Source organism: Gorilla gorilla, chromosome 8 (genome assembly GCF_029281585.2).
Source record: "Gorilla gorilla gorilla isolate KB3781 chromosome 8, NHGRI_mGorGor1-v2.1_pri, whole genome shotgun sequence".
Lineage (NCBI taxonomy): Eukaryota > Metazoa > Chordata > Mammalia > Primates > Hominidae > Gorilla > Gorilla gorilla.
In genome coordinates, this window is record NC_073232.2 from 113,253,168 (window position 1) to 113,274,046 (window position 20,879).

The 20,879-nt window shown below is 58.3% G+C and overlaps 2 protein-coding genes across 16 annotated transcripts in view; one reads left to right on the top strand and one right to left on the bottom strand.

The window, feature by feature from the left end:
* On the top strand, positions 1-10,866 carry LZTS2 (leucine zipper tumor suppressor 2). 7 transcript variants are annotated; one of them, XM_004049959.5, is made up of 5 exons: positions 1-224; positions 5,531-5,980; positions 6,541-7,200; positions 8,493-8,750; positions 9,513-10,866. In XM_004049959.5, exons 2-5 carry the CDS (start codon positions 5,573-5,575, stop codon positions 10,194-10,196), a joined length of 2,010 nt encoding a protein of 669 aa, XP_004050007.3. In that variant the 5' UTR covers positions 1-224; positions 5,531-5,572; the 3' UTR covers positions 10,197-10,866. The 7 variants fall into 7 exon arrangements, with proteins under 7 accessions (XP_004050007.3, XP_018890130.2, XP_018890131.2 ...); XM_019034585.4 differs by lacking the exon at positions 1-224 and adding an exon at positions 281-1,400; XM_019034586.4 differs by lacking the exon at positions 1-224 and adding an exon at positions 1,568-1,988.
* PDZD7 (PDZ domain containing 7) overlaps positions 10,711-20,879 on the bottom strand; it is a 23,645-nt gene continuing 13,476 nt past the window's right edge. The window contains exons 10-17 of one of the 9 annotated variants that reach the window (XM_055352756.2): positions 19,393-19,443; positions 18,652-18,827; positions 15,190-15,281; positions 14,948-15,039; positions 14,713-14,784; positions 13,288-13,881; positions 12,285-12,385; positions 10,711-11,885 (exon numbers count right to left, since the gene is read on the bottom strand). In XM_055352756.2, coding sequence (XP_055208731.2) covers positions 11,706-11,885; positions 12,285-12,385; positions 13,288-13,881; positions 14,713-14,784; positions 14,948-15,039; positions 15,190-15,281; positions 18,652-18,827; positions 19,393-19,443 — 1,358 coding nt within the window. In that variant the 3' untranslated portion in view covers positions 10,711-11,705. Of the gene's footprint in view, positions 11,886-12,284; positions 12,386-13,287; positions 13,882-14,712; positions 14,785-14,947; positions 15,040-15,189; positions 15,282-18,651; positions 18,828-19,392; positions 19,444-19,750; positions 20,800-20,879 lie in introns of those variants that run through there. The other 8 variants (XM_055352759.2, XR_008668973.2, XR_008668975.2 and 5 more) reach the window with 8 other exon arrangements.

The following is a 20,879-nucleotide window of genomic DNA, read 5'->3' on the forward strand; positions in this document are numbered from 1 at the left end:
ACTCCCCTCACCGGGTGGGGGGCGCGGCCTGAGCCGCCCCGCCCCGCCCCGCTCCGCTCCACCAGGTCGGGCCAGGCGGGCGCCGGGAGCTGGGAGCCGGGAGCCCAGAGTTCGGAACCTAGAGTTAGGAGCGGGCTAGGGAGCCGGCGTTGTCGCGGCGAGGAGGTGGGCGCGCTGGAGCAGGAGCCGGGCCGGAACTGGAGCCGAGGCGCAGGTGGCGCTGGGTGAGTGGTGGGGCGGCGGAGGTGCAGGAACTCCCGCCTCCCGCACATCCCCGCTCCTGAACGAACTTTCCGCTTCTAGGGAAGCTAGGGGTTGGGGTGAGGAGGGTGGTCCGCACTTAGTGGGGCCCCCGCGAAGAGTCCGAACAGGGAAGCGACACGAAAACGCACGCCGACGGGCCCCACACACGCGTGCACAGACCCACGCCCGCACTTGGGACACGCGAACACACATGCACTCGGAAAGGACGCGCCCAGTTGGCCACCCTTGCACTCCCAGGGACAGCGCCAGCCGGCCCGCGCGGACCCACAGCGGGCAGGGCACTCTGCGGTCGCGTATTGGGTGCGGGAAAGGGGCAGCCCTGTGACTACCGACGGGGGCGGGCCGGGTGGGACGCACCCGGAGGTTCCTGCTTCCTGGCCTCTCGCAGGTGAAGACCAAGACGTAAACAGGCGTCGAGCACGTGACAGCTCCGCAGACCAGTGGCCTGTGCCCCCAACCCCACCACGGGGCGGAAATCCACCCTAGTCCGGGGCGCGTTTGCTTGGTCCCAGGCCGGACGGCGTTCCATTCTCCGCCTGGAGCGGGGATAAGCCCTCTCCCGGGAACAGGAGCACAGCGCCCCCTGGAGCCGGGGCGGAGCAGGAGGGCCCGGCTGCTGGGCAGGGCTGGGGTTAACTCGGGCTCCTGGACGTCCTTCTCCCCAGCACATTGTTGGTGTCTGCATCCCTGAAGGTTTTGGAGACAGGCCCTTGATGGCAGTGGACAGCTGCCCCCGCCTGTTACCGCCAGCCCAGAGAGCAGCTGCCTGAGCGCCTGCGGGTCCCCTTCCTACCCTCACCTCCACTCCTTGCGGGAGTCGGAGTCTCCTACCCCCAGAAAATGCATGAGTGTAAACGCTCCCTCAATACCAGAGTGGGCCTGCCCCCCTAGAAAAAGGAGGACGAGCCCCTCCCCCCAGGGAATGAGGGAGTGGGCAGTAGCCCGATGCCTCCTCCTCGCCCCACCCCCTACCCCTACACACACGCTGAGCCCAGCTGCCGCCTGAGCTGGGCAGGCTGCCAGAAAGAGGAGGAGGCTCTCGGTGCCCCAGGAGGCAGGGATCAGGGCAAGGCCAGAGGAGGGGGCTCTGCTGGGGAGAGGGGCTCAGTCTGTTCTTGTGAGGCTGAGGGTCTGGGGTGAGTCAGGGTGGCTGGGCTGTGTTTCCCTTTCCAGGGAAAAAGAAAGAAAAACAACCCTGTCCATGGAGCTAAAAATAGAGCTGAGAGCCGGCCAGGGCTGTGGCCTGGAAGGGGGGGATGCTCCTTCCTGGGGCCCGGGCGAGCTCTGGCAGGCCTTGGCCCTGCGGGGGAGGGGGTGGTTAGGGGAGAAAGGCTGTCTTTGCCCAGGGATGCAGGCATCAGCTGACCTGACCGGGTCACCGAGACCCCTAGGGGAAAGGCTGTGCGGTAGAATATTTGTGAAGCACGGCGTGTAAGAAGTTGTCTGTGTGAGTGACTGTGAATAGAGGCTGTCAATGCGTGAAAGATGGTTAGGAGACTAAGTGCACTTGAGACTGTGACGGGGTGCGAAGGACTGCGGATTGTTGTGGAAGCCTGTGCCCAACAGGCCTGTGACACCGTGTCTGTGTGTGAGTTGGACTGGAAGATTATGGAAAGAAGGAACGCGGACCCACGTGACGGCTGAGACTGCTTGTGGCTGCGTGGTGAGGCTGCATGTGGGAAAGGTCGTGTGGGTGTTAGGGAGACTGTATTGTGTGCGAGAAGGTGAGACTACTTGACCCTGAGGAAGTGGAATATTGTCTGCCATGAGGCTGGTGTAGGTTTGGGCTGTAGGCTTGCACCGGTTCGCCCCAGTGATTGTTGGGGAGCCAGGGGCCGCTCCTCTCCGATAAAAGACCTCTCTCTTAGCAAGTGATCCCGAGGGGAGGCTGGGGAGCACGCTGTCGCGCCAGAGGCCGGCCTGGGTTCGCGGGGAAAAGGGCACCGTGCCGGGGAGTGGGGCAGGGCCCGCGTGTGGGGGGCGGCTGGGTGTGTTCTCCGAGCCGGCCGCCAGGTGGCGTCGCCTCCGCGAAGCCCAGGTTGTCGCCTCCAACCCGCCGGGGGCAGGCGCGGATCGAGCCTCGGCCTCCTACTCGGGCTAGGGCGCGGGGTCCCGGCACCGGAGAGTGGGGGACGGCCGGCCATCGGCCTCTCGCTTGGGACTCTGAGGCTGAGAGCGTGTCAGGGAAGCTTCGCCTGGAGAAGCGGAGGGGGAGGGGCGGCCGCCGCCGCGCCGTGGCCCTTTGTGCTGGAACAATGACCAGCTGCCGCTGGCCCCGGGGCCCCGGCTGGGGTTGAGGGTGACCACCGCCGCCGCCGCGTCGAGCCGAACCGAGCTCCCAGACACGCAGTCACAGGGCGTCGGAGGGAGGGCTCCCGACTGCCGCCGAGCAGCCCCTACGTGCGCCCCGGCGGATTCGCGTGACGCGGGTGCCTGCGCGTGTCCGCGCCCCGGGGCGGAGACGCCCCTCGGACCCTCCCCTGCGCGGTGCCGCCCACTCGCACCGGGCGGGGGCTGGCCAGGGCCGGGGGCGCCGCGGAGGCGGAGGCGGGGCTGGGCCGGGCAGCTCCGAGTGGCGGCGCGCGGGCCAGGGCCGGGGCCGGGGCCGGAGCCGGAGCCGGAGCCGGAGCCGGAGCCGGAGCCGGGGCCGGGCGGCGCGCCTGTGGAGCGCTGGGGGCGGCCTGGGGCTGAGCATGGAGCAGCGCGGCGGAGGTGAGGGGGGGCCGGGTCTGGGAGGCGGCCTGGGGAGCCCCCAACTTCTGCGCGGTGGAATCCAGCGGGGGGACGGCGTCCCCCAGTCGCCCCCACTTTCTGGAAGGGGGGCTGGACTCTGGAGAATGGGTCAGGGGCTCCTGGCTTCCCCCCGCAGAATGGGAACTCGTGATCGCAGACTTGACCCCGCTTGACTGGTCCTTGGAGTTTGGGTGGGAGGGAGACTTTCCCCAACTCTTCAGATCCGTCTCCGGCCCTGAACCAGCTCCAGCCCTCTGCTCTCCTCAGCCCACTAAAAGGGGGGTGCTCCTGGGCCAGAGTGATTGCTCAGGGAGTGCTGGGGAGAATGAGGGGTTCCCATCTCCCACAGCCACAAACGCATTTCTCAAAATGGAGCCTCCACTTGCCCCTCCTTCTCTTTCGGGCTCCAAGAGCGGGAGCCGGCCTGGCTGGGCCTGGCTTTCCAGACTCCTGGCTCTGGCTCCCTGGATGTGTGGCTCTCAGGGCCTGGCTCTGTGGCACTTTGGACTTATGGGCCCTCGGCTCCGTGGGGTTGGGGGGCCCTGGCTCACTGGGTCCCGCTGGCTGTCCCCTTGTCGGCCTGACCCTCGGGCCTCTCCGAGTCTTTGTCTCTTTTGGGTCCCTGTCTTTCTCTGAGCCTGTCTCCTTCCTTCAATTTTCACTTTCTCCGTGCTCGCTGAAGTGGGGAAATGCAACAGAGGTGCCAGCCCCCTTGGCCCCCTAAGAAGTCCCTTCCCCGCTGTTCACTCCACACCCTGGAGTGGGGCCAGAGAGGGGAGGGGAGGGGGTTCTCTATCTGCTCTGCTGGGGGCTGGGGTGTGTGGGGTGGTCTGAGCCCCAGCCCTACAGAGGGGCCTGTGGTCACTCCCTGCGCCTGGCCTACCCCTCCCCCAGCTCCCCGCAGCTCCTGCCCCAGCGTGGACACCTCTTCCTGGTTCGCAGTGTCTTTTGACTTGGGTGGGAAGGAGGGCGGTGGATTTAATGGAGCGCATGCGAGAAAGAAGGGGAACAGATCAGGCAAAGGAATTAGATAATGTCCCACCTCTCCCCACACGCCGAAGAGAGAAGGAAACAGGCTGCCCCCACCAACGGGCCCTCAAGCCACCCAGGCTCCCACCACTCTCATACCTGCGTGCCCACGTTCACAGGCTCCCCTGCACACCCTGGTGCACTCACCTTCCTAGTCACACACAAACACAGGAGCTCACACATAAACTCATGAACTTACTGACAAGTCTGTCCAGGCACCGTCTCTCCCACACACCACAAATTCACTTGTCAGAGCCGCATTTATAACTTTCACAGGCTTTCTAATGACCCCTGATCCACATACTCTTGTAAGATATACACATGTGAATTCACACATGAACTCATATGTATGTGAATGAACTGATATATCAAACATGCATAGACTCACATGATGTTTTCACACACATTTTCATACACACGTGTTCATTTTCATGCTCCTGTGCATGTAGTCACACAACAAATAACTAAATGCACACACTCCTACTCCCAGTGCAATTCTCTGTCCACTTCTTGGCCCCGCTCTGCATGATGACTTCAGCAGATGCCTAAGTCCTGGTCATCAGCGGCCTCGGGACTGGGACCAGGGAGGGGGTTCCGGGTGGAGGCTTGCAGCTGCTTCCAGGAAGGAGCAGAGCCTGGGGAGGCGGAGCCCTCTTGCCTGGGCTCTGTGGAAGTGAGGTTTTGGAGCAGCCTCCAGAGGTGAAGGCGGGGGCATCTACCTTCCTCCCCTCAGGGTTAGTTTGGGGACCTTCTGAAGCTGTAGGGTTTCAGAGAGGTTGGCAGTAGGGCAGAGCCTGTGGAGGCGCCTTCAGGCCTTCAGGCCTCACCGACTGGGTGTGCAGAGGCTAGGAGTTGTCATGGAAACTGGTATGAGCCTGCATCCACCTCTGGGAGGCAGGAGACCCCAAAGGACACCTGTGGACTCCCTAAGAGCCGCGGGTTTCTTACTTAGCCAGATCGACAGAGAGGCAGTTTAGCCGCCTCTCTGTCTGAGAGAAACTGAGGCCCAGCAGAGGGAGGCAGGGCACTGCCTGGCCTTGGCTCTTTGTTCCCTAATTACCATCTGAGGTGCTGATTGCACCCCTGAGGTACCTCTGCCCAAACTGCCCCGTAATGAGGCCACCTGGCTGAGAGGACCAGGGACCTGTGCTTCAAGCTGGTAGAGAAGGCCCCTCCATCACCTGAGTCCTGGCCTCTGTGGAGGATGCAGGATTGGGCTTGGGCCTGGGTCTTTGCTGCCAGGTGGCCCTGCGGTAATCATCCAGGCCTCCCATGCCTCTCAGCATCTCTGCTGAGTGAATTCACTCCTCAGCCCTGTTCAGACCAGCATTGGGCAGTGTGGTCTGGGGCCCAGGGGGAATTGAGGTTCATTCCAGCGCTTGAAGGGGGAGTCTTGGTGGGGATCAGGGCTTGTTACTGATGTCAAGGAGGTGTTTGGTCAGGATCAGTGGGTCAGGAGGGGTCTCAAGGTGGAGGGACTCTGACACCACTGCCCTGCTTACAGGTCGCCTGCGAGGCCGCTGGCCAGGCCTGAGCCTCTGCCACCATGGCCATTGTGCAGACTCTGCCAGTGCCACTGGAGCCTGCTCCTGAAGCTGCCACTGCCCCACAAGCTCCAGTCATGGGTAGTGTGAGCAGCCTTATCTCAGGCCGGCCCTGTCCCGGGGGGCCAGCTCCTCCCCGCCACCACGGCCCTCCTGGGCCCACCTTCTTCCGCCAGCAGGATGGCCTGCTACGGGGTGGCTATGAGGCACAGGAGCCGCTGTGCCCAGCTGTGCCCCCTAGGAAGGCTGTCCCTGTCACCAGCTTCACCTACATCAATGAGGACTTCCGGACAGAGTCACCCCCCAGCCCAAGCAGTGATGTTGAGGATGCCCGAGAGCAGCGGGCACACAATGCCCACCTCCGCGGCCCACCACCGAAGCTCATCCCTGTCTCCGGAAAGCTGGAGAAGGTGAGGACCGGCTCTTCCTTGTGGGCCTGGGTAGAACGGGAGTCCTCCCTTGGGAAACTGGAATTTAGAAGCTTATATAGAGGAAAGAGTGTGGGCTCCAGATTCACCAGACCTGGGTCCTGATCCCAGCTCTCTCTCATTCTGGATGTGTGACCTCAGGGAAGTCACTTAACCTGAGCCTCAGTTTCTAGAAATGACATGAAGGTCAAATAATGTATAGCATAGTGCCTAGCATGTGGCATGTATACAGTAAGTGCTAGTTGCTTACGTTCTGGTTATTCTTCACCAGTTATACGTTTGACTTTGGGCAAGGCCTTTAACCTTGCTGAGCCTCCATTTCCTCATCTGTAATATGGGGATAGTGATCATACTTAGATAATGGAGATAAACCTTTCAAATTGCTTGACACAAAGCTGACACTGGTGTCCACCTCCACCAGTGGCCACAATTGTTATGAATATATGGGCACTGGGGACCCAAGATGGGAGGGCAGGGAGTGTCATAAGGGCTCTGCAAGATTGGGCAGCTCATCTCCAGTGTCACATGGCACCTCATTTCAGAACATGGAGAAGATCCTGATCCGCCCAACAGCCTTCAAGCCAGTGCTGCCCAAACCTCGAGGGGCTCCGTCCCTGCCTAGCTTCATGGGTCCTCGGGCCACCGGGCTGTCTGGGAGCCAGGGCAGCCTGACGCAGCTGTTTGGGGGCCCTGCCTCCTCCTCCTCTTCTTCCTCCTCCTCTTCAGCTGCTGACAAACCCCTGGCATTTAGTGGCTGGGCCAGTGGCTGCCCATCAGGGACGCTATCTGACTCTGGCCGAAACTCACTGTCCAGCCTGCCCACCTACAGCACCGGAGGTGCCGAGCCAACCACCAGCTCCCCAGGCGGGCACCTGCCTTCCCATGGCTCTGGGCGAGGGGCACTGCCTGGGCCAGCCCGAGGGGTCCCTACTGGGCCCTCCCACTCAGACAGTGGCCGGTCCTCCTCCAGCAAGAGCACAGGCTCCCTGGGGGGCCGTGTGGCTGGGGGGCTTTTGGGCAGTGGTACTCGGGCCTCCCCTGACAGCAGCTCCTGTGGGGAGCGCTCACCACCACCCCCGCCTCCACCTCCTTCGGACGAGGCCCTGCTGCACTGTGTCCTGGAAGGAAAGCTCCGAGACCGGGAGGCAGAGCTTCAGCAGCTGCGGGACAGTCTGGACGAGAATGAGGCTACCATGTGCCAGGTGTGGTCAGAGGCAATGATGGGGAAGGGGCATGGCAGGACATCCCAAGGCCCTGGGATGCAAGTGGCATTTCCATTTTGGCAGGGAACGGGGGTTGGGTAGTTGTAGTTGTGACCCCCCTGCCCTCCCCACCAGTTGTCTGGTTTAATGTGTGGAGTAGCCAGTTGTGGTGGCTCACATCTGTAATCCCAGCACTTTGGGAGGCCGAGGTGGGCGGATTGCTTGAGCTCGGGAGTTTGAGACCAACCTGGGTAACATGGGGAAACCCCATTTCTACTAAAAATAAATTAGCTAAGTGTGGTGGCATGTACCTGTAGTCCCAGCTACTTGGGAGGCTGAGGTGGGCGGATCACTTGAGCCCAGGAGGAGGAGGTTACAATGGACTGACATTCCACCATTGTACTCCAGCCTGGGCGACAGAGCAAGACTCTATCTCAAAACAAAAAACAAAACTTGTGGGGTGGAAAGGAATCAGAGTGCATGGATTCAAACCTCCCACTGCCAAATACTAGTTTTTGGGCTTGAGCAAGTTGCTTAACTTTACTCAGCCTTTATTTCTTCATCTATATTAGGGATATTTCTAGCTTCATAGGATTATTATGAGGATTAAATAAGGCAAAAGGTGTAAAGTGATTAGACTAATGCCTGGTACCTAGGAAGTGCTATATAAATGCTTGCCTTTTTAAAAATTTTTTATTATTTTTTATTTTTAGTAGAGACAGGGTTTCCACCATGTTGGCCAAGCTGGTCGCGAACCCGTGGCCTCAAGTGAGGCCTCAACTTCGGCCTCCCAAAGTGCTGGGATTACAGGCGTGAGCCACTGCACCCGGCCAAGTGCTTGCTTTTTTTATTTTTTGAGACAAGGTCTCATTCTGTCACCCAGGCTAGAGAGCAGTGGCGCGATTTCAGCTCCCTGTAGCCTCAACCCCCTGGGCTCAAGCAGTCCTCTCACCCCAGCCTCCCAAGTAGCTGAGACTACAAGCGCATGCCACCACACCAAGCTAATTTTTGTTCTTTGGAGAGGCAGGGTTTTGCTGTGTTGCCTAGGCTGGTCTCGAACTCCGGAGCTTAAGTGATCCACCCACCTCGCGTGAGCCACCGAGCCCGGTCTGCTTGCTCTTGTGTTTGTTTCTATGATCATCATAAAAGCAGTTAGTATTGTTGTTGCAATTACTATTGTTGTTTAATGGAATCCACCCTTTCTGAGCCCTCGGAAGTGGGCTGCCAGAGCAGACACTGAGTGGGGAGTTGGGAAAACTGCCCAGGAGCCAGGTCTCTCTTCTTGCCTGCAGGCATACGAGGAGCGGCAGCGGCACTGGCAGCGAGAGCGTGAGGCCCTGCGAGAGGACTGTGCGGCCCAGGCACAGCGGGCACAGCGGGCCCAACAGCTGCTGCAGCTGCAGGTGTTCCAGCTGCAGCAGGAGAAGCGGCAATTGCAGGATGACTTCGCACAGCTGCTGCAGGAGCGCGAACAGCTGGAGCGGCGCTGTGCCACCTTGGAGCGGGAGCAGCGGGAGCTCGGGCCGAGGCTTGAGGAGACCAAGTGGGAGGTGGGCCAGACCAGGAGGGGCAGGGAGCAGGGTCACACAGGGAGAAACGCTGGAAAAAGGGGCCCAGCCCCACCCTCCCTCAGCCTGCCACCCCCAGAGGTCCTCCCCTTCCTCACCTCCGTGAGATGAGGTTCCCCTCTGTCCCTTTCTGGGAGGGGGGTCTCCTTGTTGGCCTTGTCTAGTGGCACGTAGCCACGCTTCCAGCCAGTAGTAAGAATGTGGTGCTTGTGGTGTGGAGGCACTATTCTAAGCATGTTACATGGAACAGATCATTTCATCCTTATAACAACACTGAGGGGGCTACCATTAGTCTCCCCATTTTAGAGATGAGTAAACTGAGGCCCATAAAGGCTGAAGCCCCAGATCTGAACCCAGGCAGTCTGGCTCCAATATCTGAGCTCTTAACTAAGTCACTGTAGTACCTCTCCAGCAGGCACCTGGGCACTGCCCTCCATTGTCCCCACTCCTGCAGCACTTGCCAGGACCCAGTCCCCAGTCCCCGGGGCTTGGTGGTACTTGCAGTGTCTTGTGATGCTTTGAAGACACCAGCTTTGAAGCAAAAAGTTCTAGGTCTGCTTTCCACTTAAGCCACATCTTAACTGTATGACCTTGGACATGTCACTAGACTTGCTTTAGTGTCTCCATCTGTAAAATGGGGATAAAGATGGACTCTTCTCTCCCAAATGCCCAGCATGATGTGCAGGGCCTGTCCCCCCAGGAGAACCTGTCTCACCATCCTTCCCCACTTCCTCCCACCCCCAGGTGTGCCAGAAATCAGGCGAGATCTCCCTGCTGAAGCAGCAGCTAAAAGAGTCTCAGGCAGAGCTGGTGCAGAAGGGCAGCGAGCTGGTGGCCCTGCGGGTGGCGCTGCGGGAGGCCCGTGCTACGCTGCGGGTCAGTGAGGGCCGTGCGCGGGGTCTACAGGAGGCCGCCCGAGCTCGGGAGCTGGAGCTGGAAGCCTGTTCCCAGGAGCTGCAGCGACACCGCCAGGAAGCTGAGCAGCTGCGGGAGAAAGCTGGGCAGTTGGATGCTGAGGCGGCCGGACTCCGGGAGCCCCCTGTGCCACCTGCCACCGCTGACCCATTCCTCCTGGCAGAGAGTGATGAGGCCAAAGTGCAGCGGGCAGCAGCCGGGGTTGGGGGCAGCTTGCGGGCCCAGGTGGAGCGGTTGCGGGTGGAGCTGCAGCGGGAGCGGCGGCGGGGTGAGGAGCAGCGGGACAGCTTTGAGGGGGAGCGGTTGGCCTGGCAGGCAGAGAAGGAGCAGGTGATCCGCTACCAGAAGCAGCTGCAGCACAACTACATCCAGATGTACCGGCGCAACCGGCAGCTAGAGCAGGAGCTGCAGCAGCTCAGCCTGGAGCTGGAGGCCCGGGAGCTCGCTGACCTGGGCCTGGCCGAGCAGGCCCCCTGCATCTGCCTGGAGGAGATCACTGCTACTGAGATCTAGGGCCCTCGGCAGCCAGCTCTGTAGGGAGCTCTGCCAGAGGGGCAGCAGCTGCAGATCCACTTAGGCCCCAGGGTCCACGGATGGCCCCAAAGGCTGAGGGCCCCAAAGCCACTTGTCTCCTAGGATCCAGGCCTCTGGGCTTCTGCCAAGAACTCAGGGTGGCCCTGTGACTTGGAGGAGCAAGATCAGACCGCTCGAAGGTCCCCGTGTTCACTGTTACCCAGAGGCTCCTGTTACTACCCACTTCATTCCCCACCGCTGCCAGTGCCACTGCCAACCCTGTTCACAGGCGCTTCCAGCCCACTCCAGCCAGGGGAGCAGGGAAGAAGAAGGGGCTCCCTCCTCTTCACATTCCCCCCAACCCCAAAGCCAGAGAAAGCCAGATGGCACCAGCTGCTCCGGATGTGCCTGCCCACATTGGGGGACAGGGCTGGGCCTGGGCTCGGTTCCCAGGTTTGAGCTCTGCAGCCTCTCTCCTGGAGTGAGGGGGCTGAAGTCAGACCAAAGGAAGAACTCAGAAATGTCTTGTTTATTTGTGTTTGTGACCAAGCAGCCTCTCCCTTCACCCAGGTTTATGGCCTCGTTTTCACTTGTATATTTTTCACACTGTAAATTTCTTGTACAAACCCAAAGAAAAAATTAAAAAAAAATTTTTTTTGTTTAAAAATAACGTGAATGTGCTGGATAAAGAGTACAGGAACTTGTTTGACACCCCCCCCCCCCCCCACCATTTGCTGGCTATTCTCCTCCCCCTCATAGAGCTCTCTTGGGGAGAAAAGGTGATGGAGGAAGGACAAATCCAGTAGAATGTCTGAGGTCTTAGTGGGCCCCAACGTGAAATGATCTCTCAGGATTTCAGGGACTAGAAAAGCCTTTCATCCGTTTCCTTGCACAGAATGCTGCTTGAGGTTGAGGAATGGATGCATTGACCCCTTCAGGGCCCTGTCTGAGAGTCTGTGTCCCTGGAGGCTTGGGCGACTCATAAGGGACAGCATGTGAGAAAGTGCCCACCAATCCGAAGCTCCAGACCTTGGCTTTCTCACCCCCTTTCCTGGCTTGTGAAGTTGGGGAGCAGTGAGTGCAGGTGACACAGGCTGCCCACTAGCACCTTGTCCTTGGACACTAAGGCAGAGCCTTAATGACAGCTGAGGAGGGAAGAAAGTGGAAAGATGTGAGCCACCAGTGTGGCACTGGGAGGAGGCAGGGTGGGCAGGAGCTGGAGAGTCCTGAAGAAGTTGGTAGGAGTGGTCCTGGGGATAACGGGATGCTGGAGTCAGTGGGTAAATCTGAGGTTAGGGGGAGGGTCATGGGATGCGTGGGGAGGGTGTAGGCTTAGAATCAGGAGTCTGGAGGGCTGGGGAGGGGGCTGGGCTGGGAGTTGGCTGGAGGAGCCTGGCATCAGTGGGAGGAGTCTGGGGATTGGTGGGAGGTTCTGGGAGCCAGTGGGCAGGAACTGGAGCAGCATCAAGGGTTTGGTGGGCAGGCAAGTGGTCAGCAGGAAGGCCCCCATCAAGTAAGGGCTGATGAGTCAGAGGGTGAGGGCCGTGGGCTGGGCCCGGGGACCCTGACCACAAGTTCCATGGGCTCCCGGGCCTTGTTTCGATAAGCCCGACGGATGGTGTCTACTGCACGCTGGTGGGTCACCTGCTCCAGATTCTCTCCGTCCACTGCCACAAGCTCGAAGCCAGCCTAGGATGGGGTGAGAGAGTCACATCCCTCCCTCCTCATGTCACCCTGCATCAGCCCCCAACCTGAAGGCAGCATCTTCTCACCTCCACCCATGAGGACACTCCTCCCCCATCTGGGTGGAGGGGATGGACAATGAGACTTTTGTGCCTGCAGTTGTTGGGGGCAGGGTGGGGCACAGACAAGGGCTCTTTGTCCCTTGGGGCTCAGGCTCAGGCTAGCATGAGGGGACAGAGTTTTCCCTGGGCCTGCTCATCCTGCTCACCTGAACCCCCTCACCCCAAGCCTCCTCCCACAACCCGGGCTAAACATGTCTGGCTGGAAGCTGAGCATGGCCAGCCCCACCTCCTGCCTGGTTTCAGCTGTGCGCTGGGAGGGTGGACCAGGGCATGCTTCACCCACCTGCAGGGCTCCACTGAGGAAAGCGGCCCCCCCAGGGAAGATCTTCTCTATCTTCACCATGGGCTGCACCTTGGACTCAATGCCCCCAGAAATGCTGATACCTAGTGACAGGGAGAAACACCGTGTGAGAGTGCAGCCGGACCCCAAAATGCAAGCTCCCTGGAGAAACCTAGAATCCCATCCCCAAATCCAAGGCCCCAACTTCTCCCACATCCCTACATTCTGTTACTACTCAAATCTCAACTCATTCCAAAATCCTTCAGATCCCAGCCCCTCAAATCTAGACCCCACCGAACTGTACCCCAATACCCCAAATTCCCTTTATTTATTTTTTGAGACAGAGTCTTTTTTTTTTTGAGACGGAGTTTCACTCTTGTTGCCCAGGCTGGAGTGCAATGGCACGATCTCGGCTCACCGCAACCTCCGCCTCCCGGGTTCAGCCGATTCTCCTGCCTCACCCTCCCTAGTAGCTGGGATTACAGGCATGTGCCAACATGTCAGGCTAATTCTGTATTTTTAGTAGAGACAGGGTTTCTCCATGTTGGTCAGGCTGGTCTTGAACTCCTGACCTCAGGTGATCCGCCCTCCTCGGCCTCCTGAAGTGCTGGGATTACAGGCGTGAGCCACCGCGCCCAGCCGAGACAGAGTCTTACTCTGTCACCCAGGCTGGAGTGCAGTGGCGCAACCTCAGTTGGGCTCACGGCAACCTCCGCCTCCTGGGTTCAAGTGATTCTCCTGCTCAGCCTTCTGAGTAGCTGGGATTACAGGCGCCCACCACCACACATGGCTAATTCTTTTGTATTTTTAGTGGAAACGGGGTTTCGCCATGTAGCCCAGGCTAGTCTTGACCTCCTGACCTCAAGTGATCCGCCTGCCTCAGCCTCCCAAAGTGCTGGGATTACAGGTGTGAGCCTCCGCGCCTGGCCCAATACTCCTCCAGATTCTTTTCCTAGGCCCAGGCTTCCTAGTGTCCCCTGCCGGGCCCAGTCCCACGTGGACTCACCTAAGGACTGCTTCATCTTGGACAGTGTCACTGTCTTCAGCTCGCCACTGGGGGTCTTCATGGCTGCCTCCTCGGCCGTCCCCTCAGTTCCATTCTCCGAGGGCCCTTGCTTGGCCCCCACCTTGGCTGCCTCCCCATCCAGAGGTCGCGGCAGAGGGGGTCTGGCCTTCCGAGGCTTGTGGTAGCGCCCATTGGCCATGCTGGGGGCAGGGGTAGGCACCGGGGATGGGGAGCGTCTACCTGGAGACTTGCCTTGACCCCGGCTGCTGCGGCTGCGGCTGCGGCTCTGAGCCCGGCCCCGGATCTGGCTCTGCGGAGGGTGCTCTCGGCTCAGGGGTTCTGTCAGCAGCCAGTTAGGCCGCAGGGGCCGGGGAGCCACGGGGGGTAGCTGGGGAGGGGGTGTGCAGGCAATTCGGAGGGGGGTGAAGGCATCTACTGGCACGTCTTGGAGAGGGGGGATCCCTTTATGGGGGTGGCGAGGGGCAGAGGCACTTGGGGAGACCTTGAGGGCCCCCAGCCGCTCCCTCAGCTCCCCATCATCTTCCTCCTCCGGGAAGCCGTTCACCGGCAGCAGGTAGAAGCCTCCGCGGCTGTCTGGGGAAGAGCGCCAAGGTCAGCTGCCCACTCCTCCCCTCCCAGCCTGGACCACCTCTCCAGGACCCAGGCCTTGCTTTGGTTTGTGTGGGGCCTGTGAGAGCCAGGCCCGAGTTTGTTCAGGCACTACTGCAGTGCGGCCCACCCACCGGGGAGGCAGACAAACATGTTCTATTAGAATCGCTTATTTATTTATTTATTTATTTGAGATGGAATCTCACTCTGTTGCCCAGGCGTGGTGGCGCGATTTTGGCTCACTGCAACCTCCACCTCCCAGGTTCAAGCGAGTCTCCTGCCTCAGCCTCCCGGAGTAGCTGGGATTACAGGCGTGCACCAACAAGCCCAGGTCATTTTTGTATTTTTAGTAGAGACGGGGTTTCACCATGTTGGCCAGGTTGGTCTCTACTCCTGACCTCAAGCGATCCACCCGCCTCAGCCTCCCAAAGTGCTGGGATTACAGGCGTGAGCCACCGCGCCCGGCCTAGAATTGCATTTTAATGTTTCCTGCTGGAATCGTTACAGTTCTATTTTAATGTGTCTAAGAAAAAATACGACTAGCACACCAAACGTAATTTCTCAGAGGTTACTGCATAGAATGAGACTAGATTTTAAAAGTGAGTGGGTTTCAAACCAACTATTAAGTAATAGTACAGGTGGTGACCAGCAGATGCGATAAAATGGCTCTGGTGGACAAGAGCTTTCCTTCAGGGAACCACAATGTGCCTGGAAGCCACAACTGCCCCCAGTGGGGAAAGAAGTAGAAGGCCCATCCTCCTTTCCCTAATCTCCCCAGGGCTGTGCCCCTCCCTGGGCTCTGGGACTCTGACTGACCAGGCACGGGGGTGATAAGGTGACGCTTGGGTGGCGTGTCCTGCCGGGCTGGTCTCAAAGCAGGAGGCCGGACTGGTTGGAGAGATGAACAGGTCAGCGGCAAGGAACCCCGCCAGGCTCCGGGACGGAGGCAGCTCAAGGGGCTCGGCAATCTCTGCAGCCCTCTCCACCACGGGGTCCCATCCCCACCCCCAGCAGGGCTCAGGACCCAGAAGCCCCGCCCCCCACTGCTGACCTGCCCTGCTCTTGAGGGCCTCGAAAGCCTCCAGCTCCACAGGCATCACCATGCTGTCGAAGCGGCCCAGGTCTGTGGGGGCCACCACACTCCTGGGAGAGGGCGAGAGACAGCAGGGGTGGGAGGGGCAGGCAGGATTTCAGTTCCGGAGGTGCCAGGATGCCCTTCAGCCCTCAGGAGGTTGGGGGTGGTACCAGGGATCCCCTTCCTGCCCCCAAGCCCTCTCTGCTACCTCCTCCCACCTGATGTCCCACAGCAGCAGCAGCTTCTCCGGCCTGTCGAGGATGGCCAGCAGGGGCCTCACCAGGTCCTCTATGCCTCCCTCCTGCACATACTGCAGATAGAGGCAGCACAGGTCAGACAGCAGTGGGGACTTCCAGAGCTGAGTGAGGGGGACACCAGGGCATGCAGGTGTTTCTTCTACGCATGTAGGGACCTATCCAGCCCTGCATGCCTTGGGAAAGGTTCACTCCACCCCCAGCTGCCACAGGGTGGTCTGATCTTGATGACGGGGTGGAAGCCTGCAGTAATAACAGACCTGCAATAAATGGCAACAGCATCGATAACAGCTTTGGGACAGACACTTTTCTAAGCCTTTTACATACCGTCTCTCAGCAACCACCCTGAGAAATGGCATTAATTATTCCCGTTTTACAGATGCGGAAACTGAGGCTCAGAGAGAAGGACTTCACTCAAAGCCACACAGATAAGGAAGTGTGAAGAGGGACTGGAACCCGGGAAGTCTAACTCTTGCCTGCTCTGGTGCCGGAAAAGGATGTGCAGGGAGTGGACTCTCCTCCCCACCCCCACATCCCAGGCAGAAGGAAGGAATTCGAGCCAAACTCTAGGCTGTGTGCCTGGCTGTCCCAGCATGTGTCTGCACACAGACCTACAAATTAGGCTTTGTTCGGGGCTAGAATAGGAGCCTTGGGGAAGGGCCTCTCCAATCAGTTCCCTTGGAGGGGGGCGGGGTGGAGCCCCTTCTGCCTGGCACTGCCCGGATGCCACCAGCCACACCCCACTGACTCTGAAGACCTGAACACTGGGAGCCATCCCGTTTGGACAGCACACCGCCCCCTCGTGGCAAGAGGGAGACTGAGTCAGGGACACGCACGCATAGAACACTTTCTATGGGCACAGGCACAGAGACAGAGCATGCCCTGGTGGTCAGAGTGAGTCATTCATAAATATCTGGAAATAAATACAACACAAACAATGTGTGTGGCCCCAAACCACACACAGTTACAGCGACTCACACATACACATATCAATAATATATTCCCTTTTGTCTGGAGAGACACATGTGGTGCAGAACCAGCCTCATATGTGCACACGCTTTAAGTCCATGGACTTGGATTCGGTACCTACTAAGTGCCAGGCCCTGTACTGGGCAGCAGGGGCACAATGATCCTGTCTCAGATCTTCAGGAACTGGGTCTAGTGGGAGCGAGGGGAAGATGAGTCACATACCCCGGTGAACTACAAACCATGGGCAATGGGGCACAGGGAGTCTCAGAGGAAGGTGGGAAGATCTCAGTGGGCTTCATGGAGGTGGTGGTATTTTGACTGACTCTTAGAAGATAGACGTAGGGAACAGCACAAAAGTTGGGAAGAAAGTATTGCAAAGGTGGTGTGGAAAAATGAGTAGATAGTGGTTTAAACGTGGCCATGGGGTCCATGAAGAGCCTCCCTGCAGGGCTGCTGCACAGGTTGTGACTATATGAGTAGCGTCTCTGAGGTTGTGCAGGCTGTAACCTGTATAAACCTATGCGGCGGCCGTGGGAAAGTGGAGGTTGGTGGGTTAGGGAGTTGAATCTGGGAGGACCTCGAATGTGAGAGCCAAAGACAATGGGTCGCCTCTGCCAAAGACAATGGGTCACCAGGTGGCTTGGGGAGTGTACAGCGATCAGACAGGGGTTTCTTTTCTTTCTTTCTTTCTTTTTTTTTTTTTTTGAGACGGATTTTCGCTCTTGTTCTCAGGTTGGAGTGCAGTGGCACAATCTTGGCTCACTGCAACCTCCACCTCCAGGGTTCAAGCGATTCTCCTGCCTCAGCCTACCGAGTAGCTGGGATTACAGGCACCCACCACCACGCCCAGCTATTTTTTTTTTTTTTTTGTATTTTTAGTAGAGATGGGGTTTCACCATGTTGGACAGGCTGGTCTCGAACTCCTGACTACAGGTGATCTGCTCACCTCGGCCACCCAAAGTGCTGGGATTACAGGCGTGAGCCACCGCGCCTGGCCAACCAGACAGGGGTTTCTGATTCCTGGTCTGGCAGCTGTAGAGAGATGGCTCACATGGGGAGAGAAGGGAAGCCTGGAGTTCAGGGCTACATGCCCCAGTCACTAGGAGAACTTTACTCATCACTCCAGCCAGGGCTTCATCGCAGAGGGTCTGATCTCTTGGTGTGGGGGGCTTGGGTCAGGTTTGGGTGGTGGTTGAGCTCGGCAGGTGGTATGGGGGCACAGTGGGAGGTTTGGGCAGAGGAGAAAAGAGGGATGAGGGAAAAGGAGCCTCCAAAGAGACAGACCCAGAGCCCCACCTCGTGGCCAAAGCCTGCATTGCCAGCCCACTGGAGGCTGGTACACGCTGCCCTACTTAGCGCTGGGAGCTGAGGATGACACTTTCTGAGTTTAGCCCAAAGCCCCTTAGCTTCCCCCAGCACACACCCCCATCTGCAGCTCAGCTGCAAACCGGGCCTTGGTAACAGGATGCATAAATGACCATGTCTCAGTCTCCAGGTGACAATGCATGGACACACACACACGCTAGCCAGACATGTGCTTGCTCACATGCACACACACACACACACAATCATGCAGTCATATCAGTACAAACCAGGTACCCCACAGACACGCCAGTGCACACACCACACAGACATACAACACAGCCCCACTTTGAGTAAGGTGAAGGGTGAGGGAATCCACAAACAATTTTTCAAGACCCCCCAGCTCGCCCTCACACACAGTATGCAGACTCCTCACAAAGAGCTCAGTGTACACACACAGGCCTTCCTGAGACAGGGACAGGAGAGGACCTGCCAGTCCTGGAGTGAGTGAGCTGTGCCCCACAGCCTCCCCAACAAGTGGGCCCCAGAGACTCCTTCAAATCTGACTCTCTCTCCACCCTGGGGCGCTCTGGTTCTTTTTGAAGTGGAAGAGAACAGAGAACAACAGTTTAGGTGTTGGGGGAGGCAAAGGATTACTTACTTGGGCAACAGGGGAGAGGACCTGGCATGAAGCCAGGCTTACTGGCTGACCTAGGAGCAGAGGGTGGCATGCAGTGAAGGATGGAGGCTTGGAGAGGGCAGAGGCAGGTGACTGCAGGGACTCACTTTCCCCACTTGGCACCTGTCCGCTCCTTCTCTTCTCAGCTTAAATATCACCTCCTCTAGGAGGGCCTCCCAGCCCATACCATCTAATGTGTGTCTCCTGGGTTACCGTCTCATGTTCTTTTTCTTCACAGCTCTTCATGTGACTCATCACCACGGGCGTTTAGGTTCTAGTGATTTTCTAGCTCTTCTTCCTGTGAGCTGGCAGGTGTGTGTGTGTGTGTGTGTGACAGGAGTGACTTCTGATTTTACTGACCACTAGCCTCCTGGCATCAAGCCCAGACACTGGTCAGTGGACAGTGGCCTGAATGAATGATGGGCTGGGTGACTGAAGGACCGTGTGCCGGGGCTGCGGATGGGATGAAGGCTTACCCGGGAGCAGTGGCGGGTGACAGCCAGCACCTCGTCCTCAGTCAGCAGCCTCTGGGCCAGGTCCTGAATGAGGGGCCGCCGGCTCTCCCAGGCCTGAACCTGCTCATCCACATTAGGCAGCTGGCTGGAGGGACTCCCAGACCTGGCAGACAGCAGGGCCCGGCCCCTCTCCCAGTCTGCAGGGCAGGAACCATCAGGGGAGGGGAGAGGGGCTTCCCTCAGCAGGGCTGGGCCCCAGAACTGGCCAGCTGAGAGCCCAGGTACCTGGGGCAGAATCCTAGCCTAGCCTATATGCTCCCCACCATGGTAGCCCACAGCAACCTGCCCACCAATGCAGCACAAACCCCAGTCCTCAGCCCCAACATGGACCCCTATACCAGTCTGTTTCTTAATGGGGTCTTAGCCCAGTGCCCCCAGGGCCCCCTGAACATGCACTGTCATAGTAGTCTGTTGCCCAGTGGAGGCCCAGCACAGGCTCCCTCTTCACCCCCAAATATATCTTTGGGAGTCCCAACACAAGCTCCTAAAATGCATCCCAATATCTGTCTTCCACCCTATCTTTCCTAGTCAGCTTAGTCAAATTCTTTTAGCTGCCCCCAGTACGTACCATTCTAGCTGCCTGATCCCCCATGCTTGACCCTGACTGAGTTTAGTCCAGAGCCACTCAGCTGGCCCCCAGTATGCACCCTCATCTGCCGCTCTACTGTAAACTAGGCCTTGGTAAAGGGATGCATGAATTACCGCGTCTCAGTCTCCAGGTGACAAACTTCTGCACCGGGCCCACGCCCCCTGCTATGAAGAAGAAAGAGGCTCAGCTGCAGGCCTTGGCCCCCAGTCTGAAAATGGGGTTCAGGAGGGCTCAGGACAAGCTGGAATGGAGAATTCAGACTGGAAGTAGGTGGGATAGGGAGGCAAGAGGCCTGGCCCTGAGGGGCTTGAAGGCAATGCTCAGGCTATGGACTTCCTTCATAGGCGATGGGGAGTCAGGACGGTTTTGGATCAAGAGAGGGTGCAGTCTGAGCACTGCTTATGCAAATTCACTTGGAAGCAAATGTATGGAGGGAAGAACCTCAGGGACAGAGCTTGGAGAAGTACCTACCTTCAGGGGACAGAAGGAAAAAGAGGAGCCTTGGAAGGAGATAGAGGAGTGGCCAGAGAGGTGGGAGGAGAACCAGCAGAGGGCAGGGCCTTGGGAACTGTGGGAAGAGAGATGCGCTGACGGAGAGGGGCCAGGCAGCCGTAATTGGAAGGGATTGTCTCTCCCATGGTACAATCACCTTGAGACCCCAGAACATCCCACCCCAGGGCAAAGCAGGGTCCAGCTCCTCATCCTCTGGTTGTTTTGTTGATCCGACATCCACCCCCCTCTTCTGAAAACAGCACCCTGATTTTCCCCTGGGGACCCACCCCACTCTGTTCTTAGCCCGTGTACTCCAGGGTGGGTGCATGACCCAGGCTGGCCAACAAAAGCACTTTCTCTCCCACATCACAGCGATTTATTCAGCATGGCACAGGATCTCAGCTGGGCCAGGGAGAGCCTACCCTGGGACTTCAGCTGGAACTATTTAAGGAGAAGCACTTTCCCCTGGGGTTGCTATGCAATAGAGGTCATCTTACCCCCAGGTGGGCAAAGCCCCACAATAGTGAAGTCAACTCATGGGAGAGATGGAGGGGAACAGATGTCTGATGATGTTGCTCAGATGTTTAGACCCAGCTTAAATCAGCAGCTGAGCCAAGACGTGCTTTATTTTTCTTTTACTTTTTTTTTTCTTTAGAGACAGGGTCTTGCTATGTTGCCCAGGCTGGTCTTTAAACTCCTGGGCTCAAGTGATCTTGCTGCTTCAGCTTCCAGAGTAGTTGGGATTGGCCAGGTGTGGTAGATCACGCTGTAATCCTAGCACTTTGGGAGACTGAGGCGGGTAGATAGCTTCAGTCCAGGAATTTGAGACTAGCCTGGGCAACAGGGTGAAACCCCCATCTCTACAAAAAGATGCAAAAAAATTAGCTGAGCATGGTGATGCACACGTGTCATGCCAGCGCTTTGGGAGGCTGAGGTGGAAGGATCGCTTGAGCGCGGGAGGCGGAGGTCACAGTGAGCTGAGATGGTGCCATTACACTCTAGCCTGGGCAACAAGAGCAAAACTCCATCTCAAAAAAAAAAAGAAAGAAAAAGAAAGAAAGAAAGAAAGAAAGAAAGAAAGAAAGAAAGAAAGAAAGAAAGAAAGAAA

Excerpts from the sequence above, each read along its gene's own strand:
- LZTS2 (XM_004049959.5), top strand. The coding sequence starts at position 5,573 with ATGGCCATTGTGCAGACTCTGCCAGTGCCACTGGAGCCTGCTCCTGAA. Across the intron at positions 7,201-8,492 it reads ATGAGGCTACCATGTGCCAG|GCATACGAGGAGCGGCAGCG; the intron begins GTGTGGTCAGAG and ends TCTTGCCTGCAG. Across the intron at positions 8,751-9,512 it reads TTGAGGAGACCAAGTGGGAG|GTGTGCCAGAAATCAGGCGA; the intron begins GTGGGCCAGACC and ends TCCCACCCCCAG.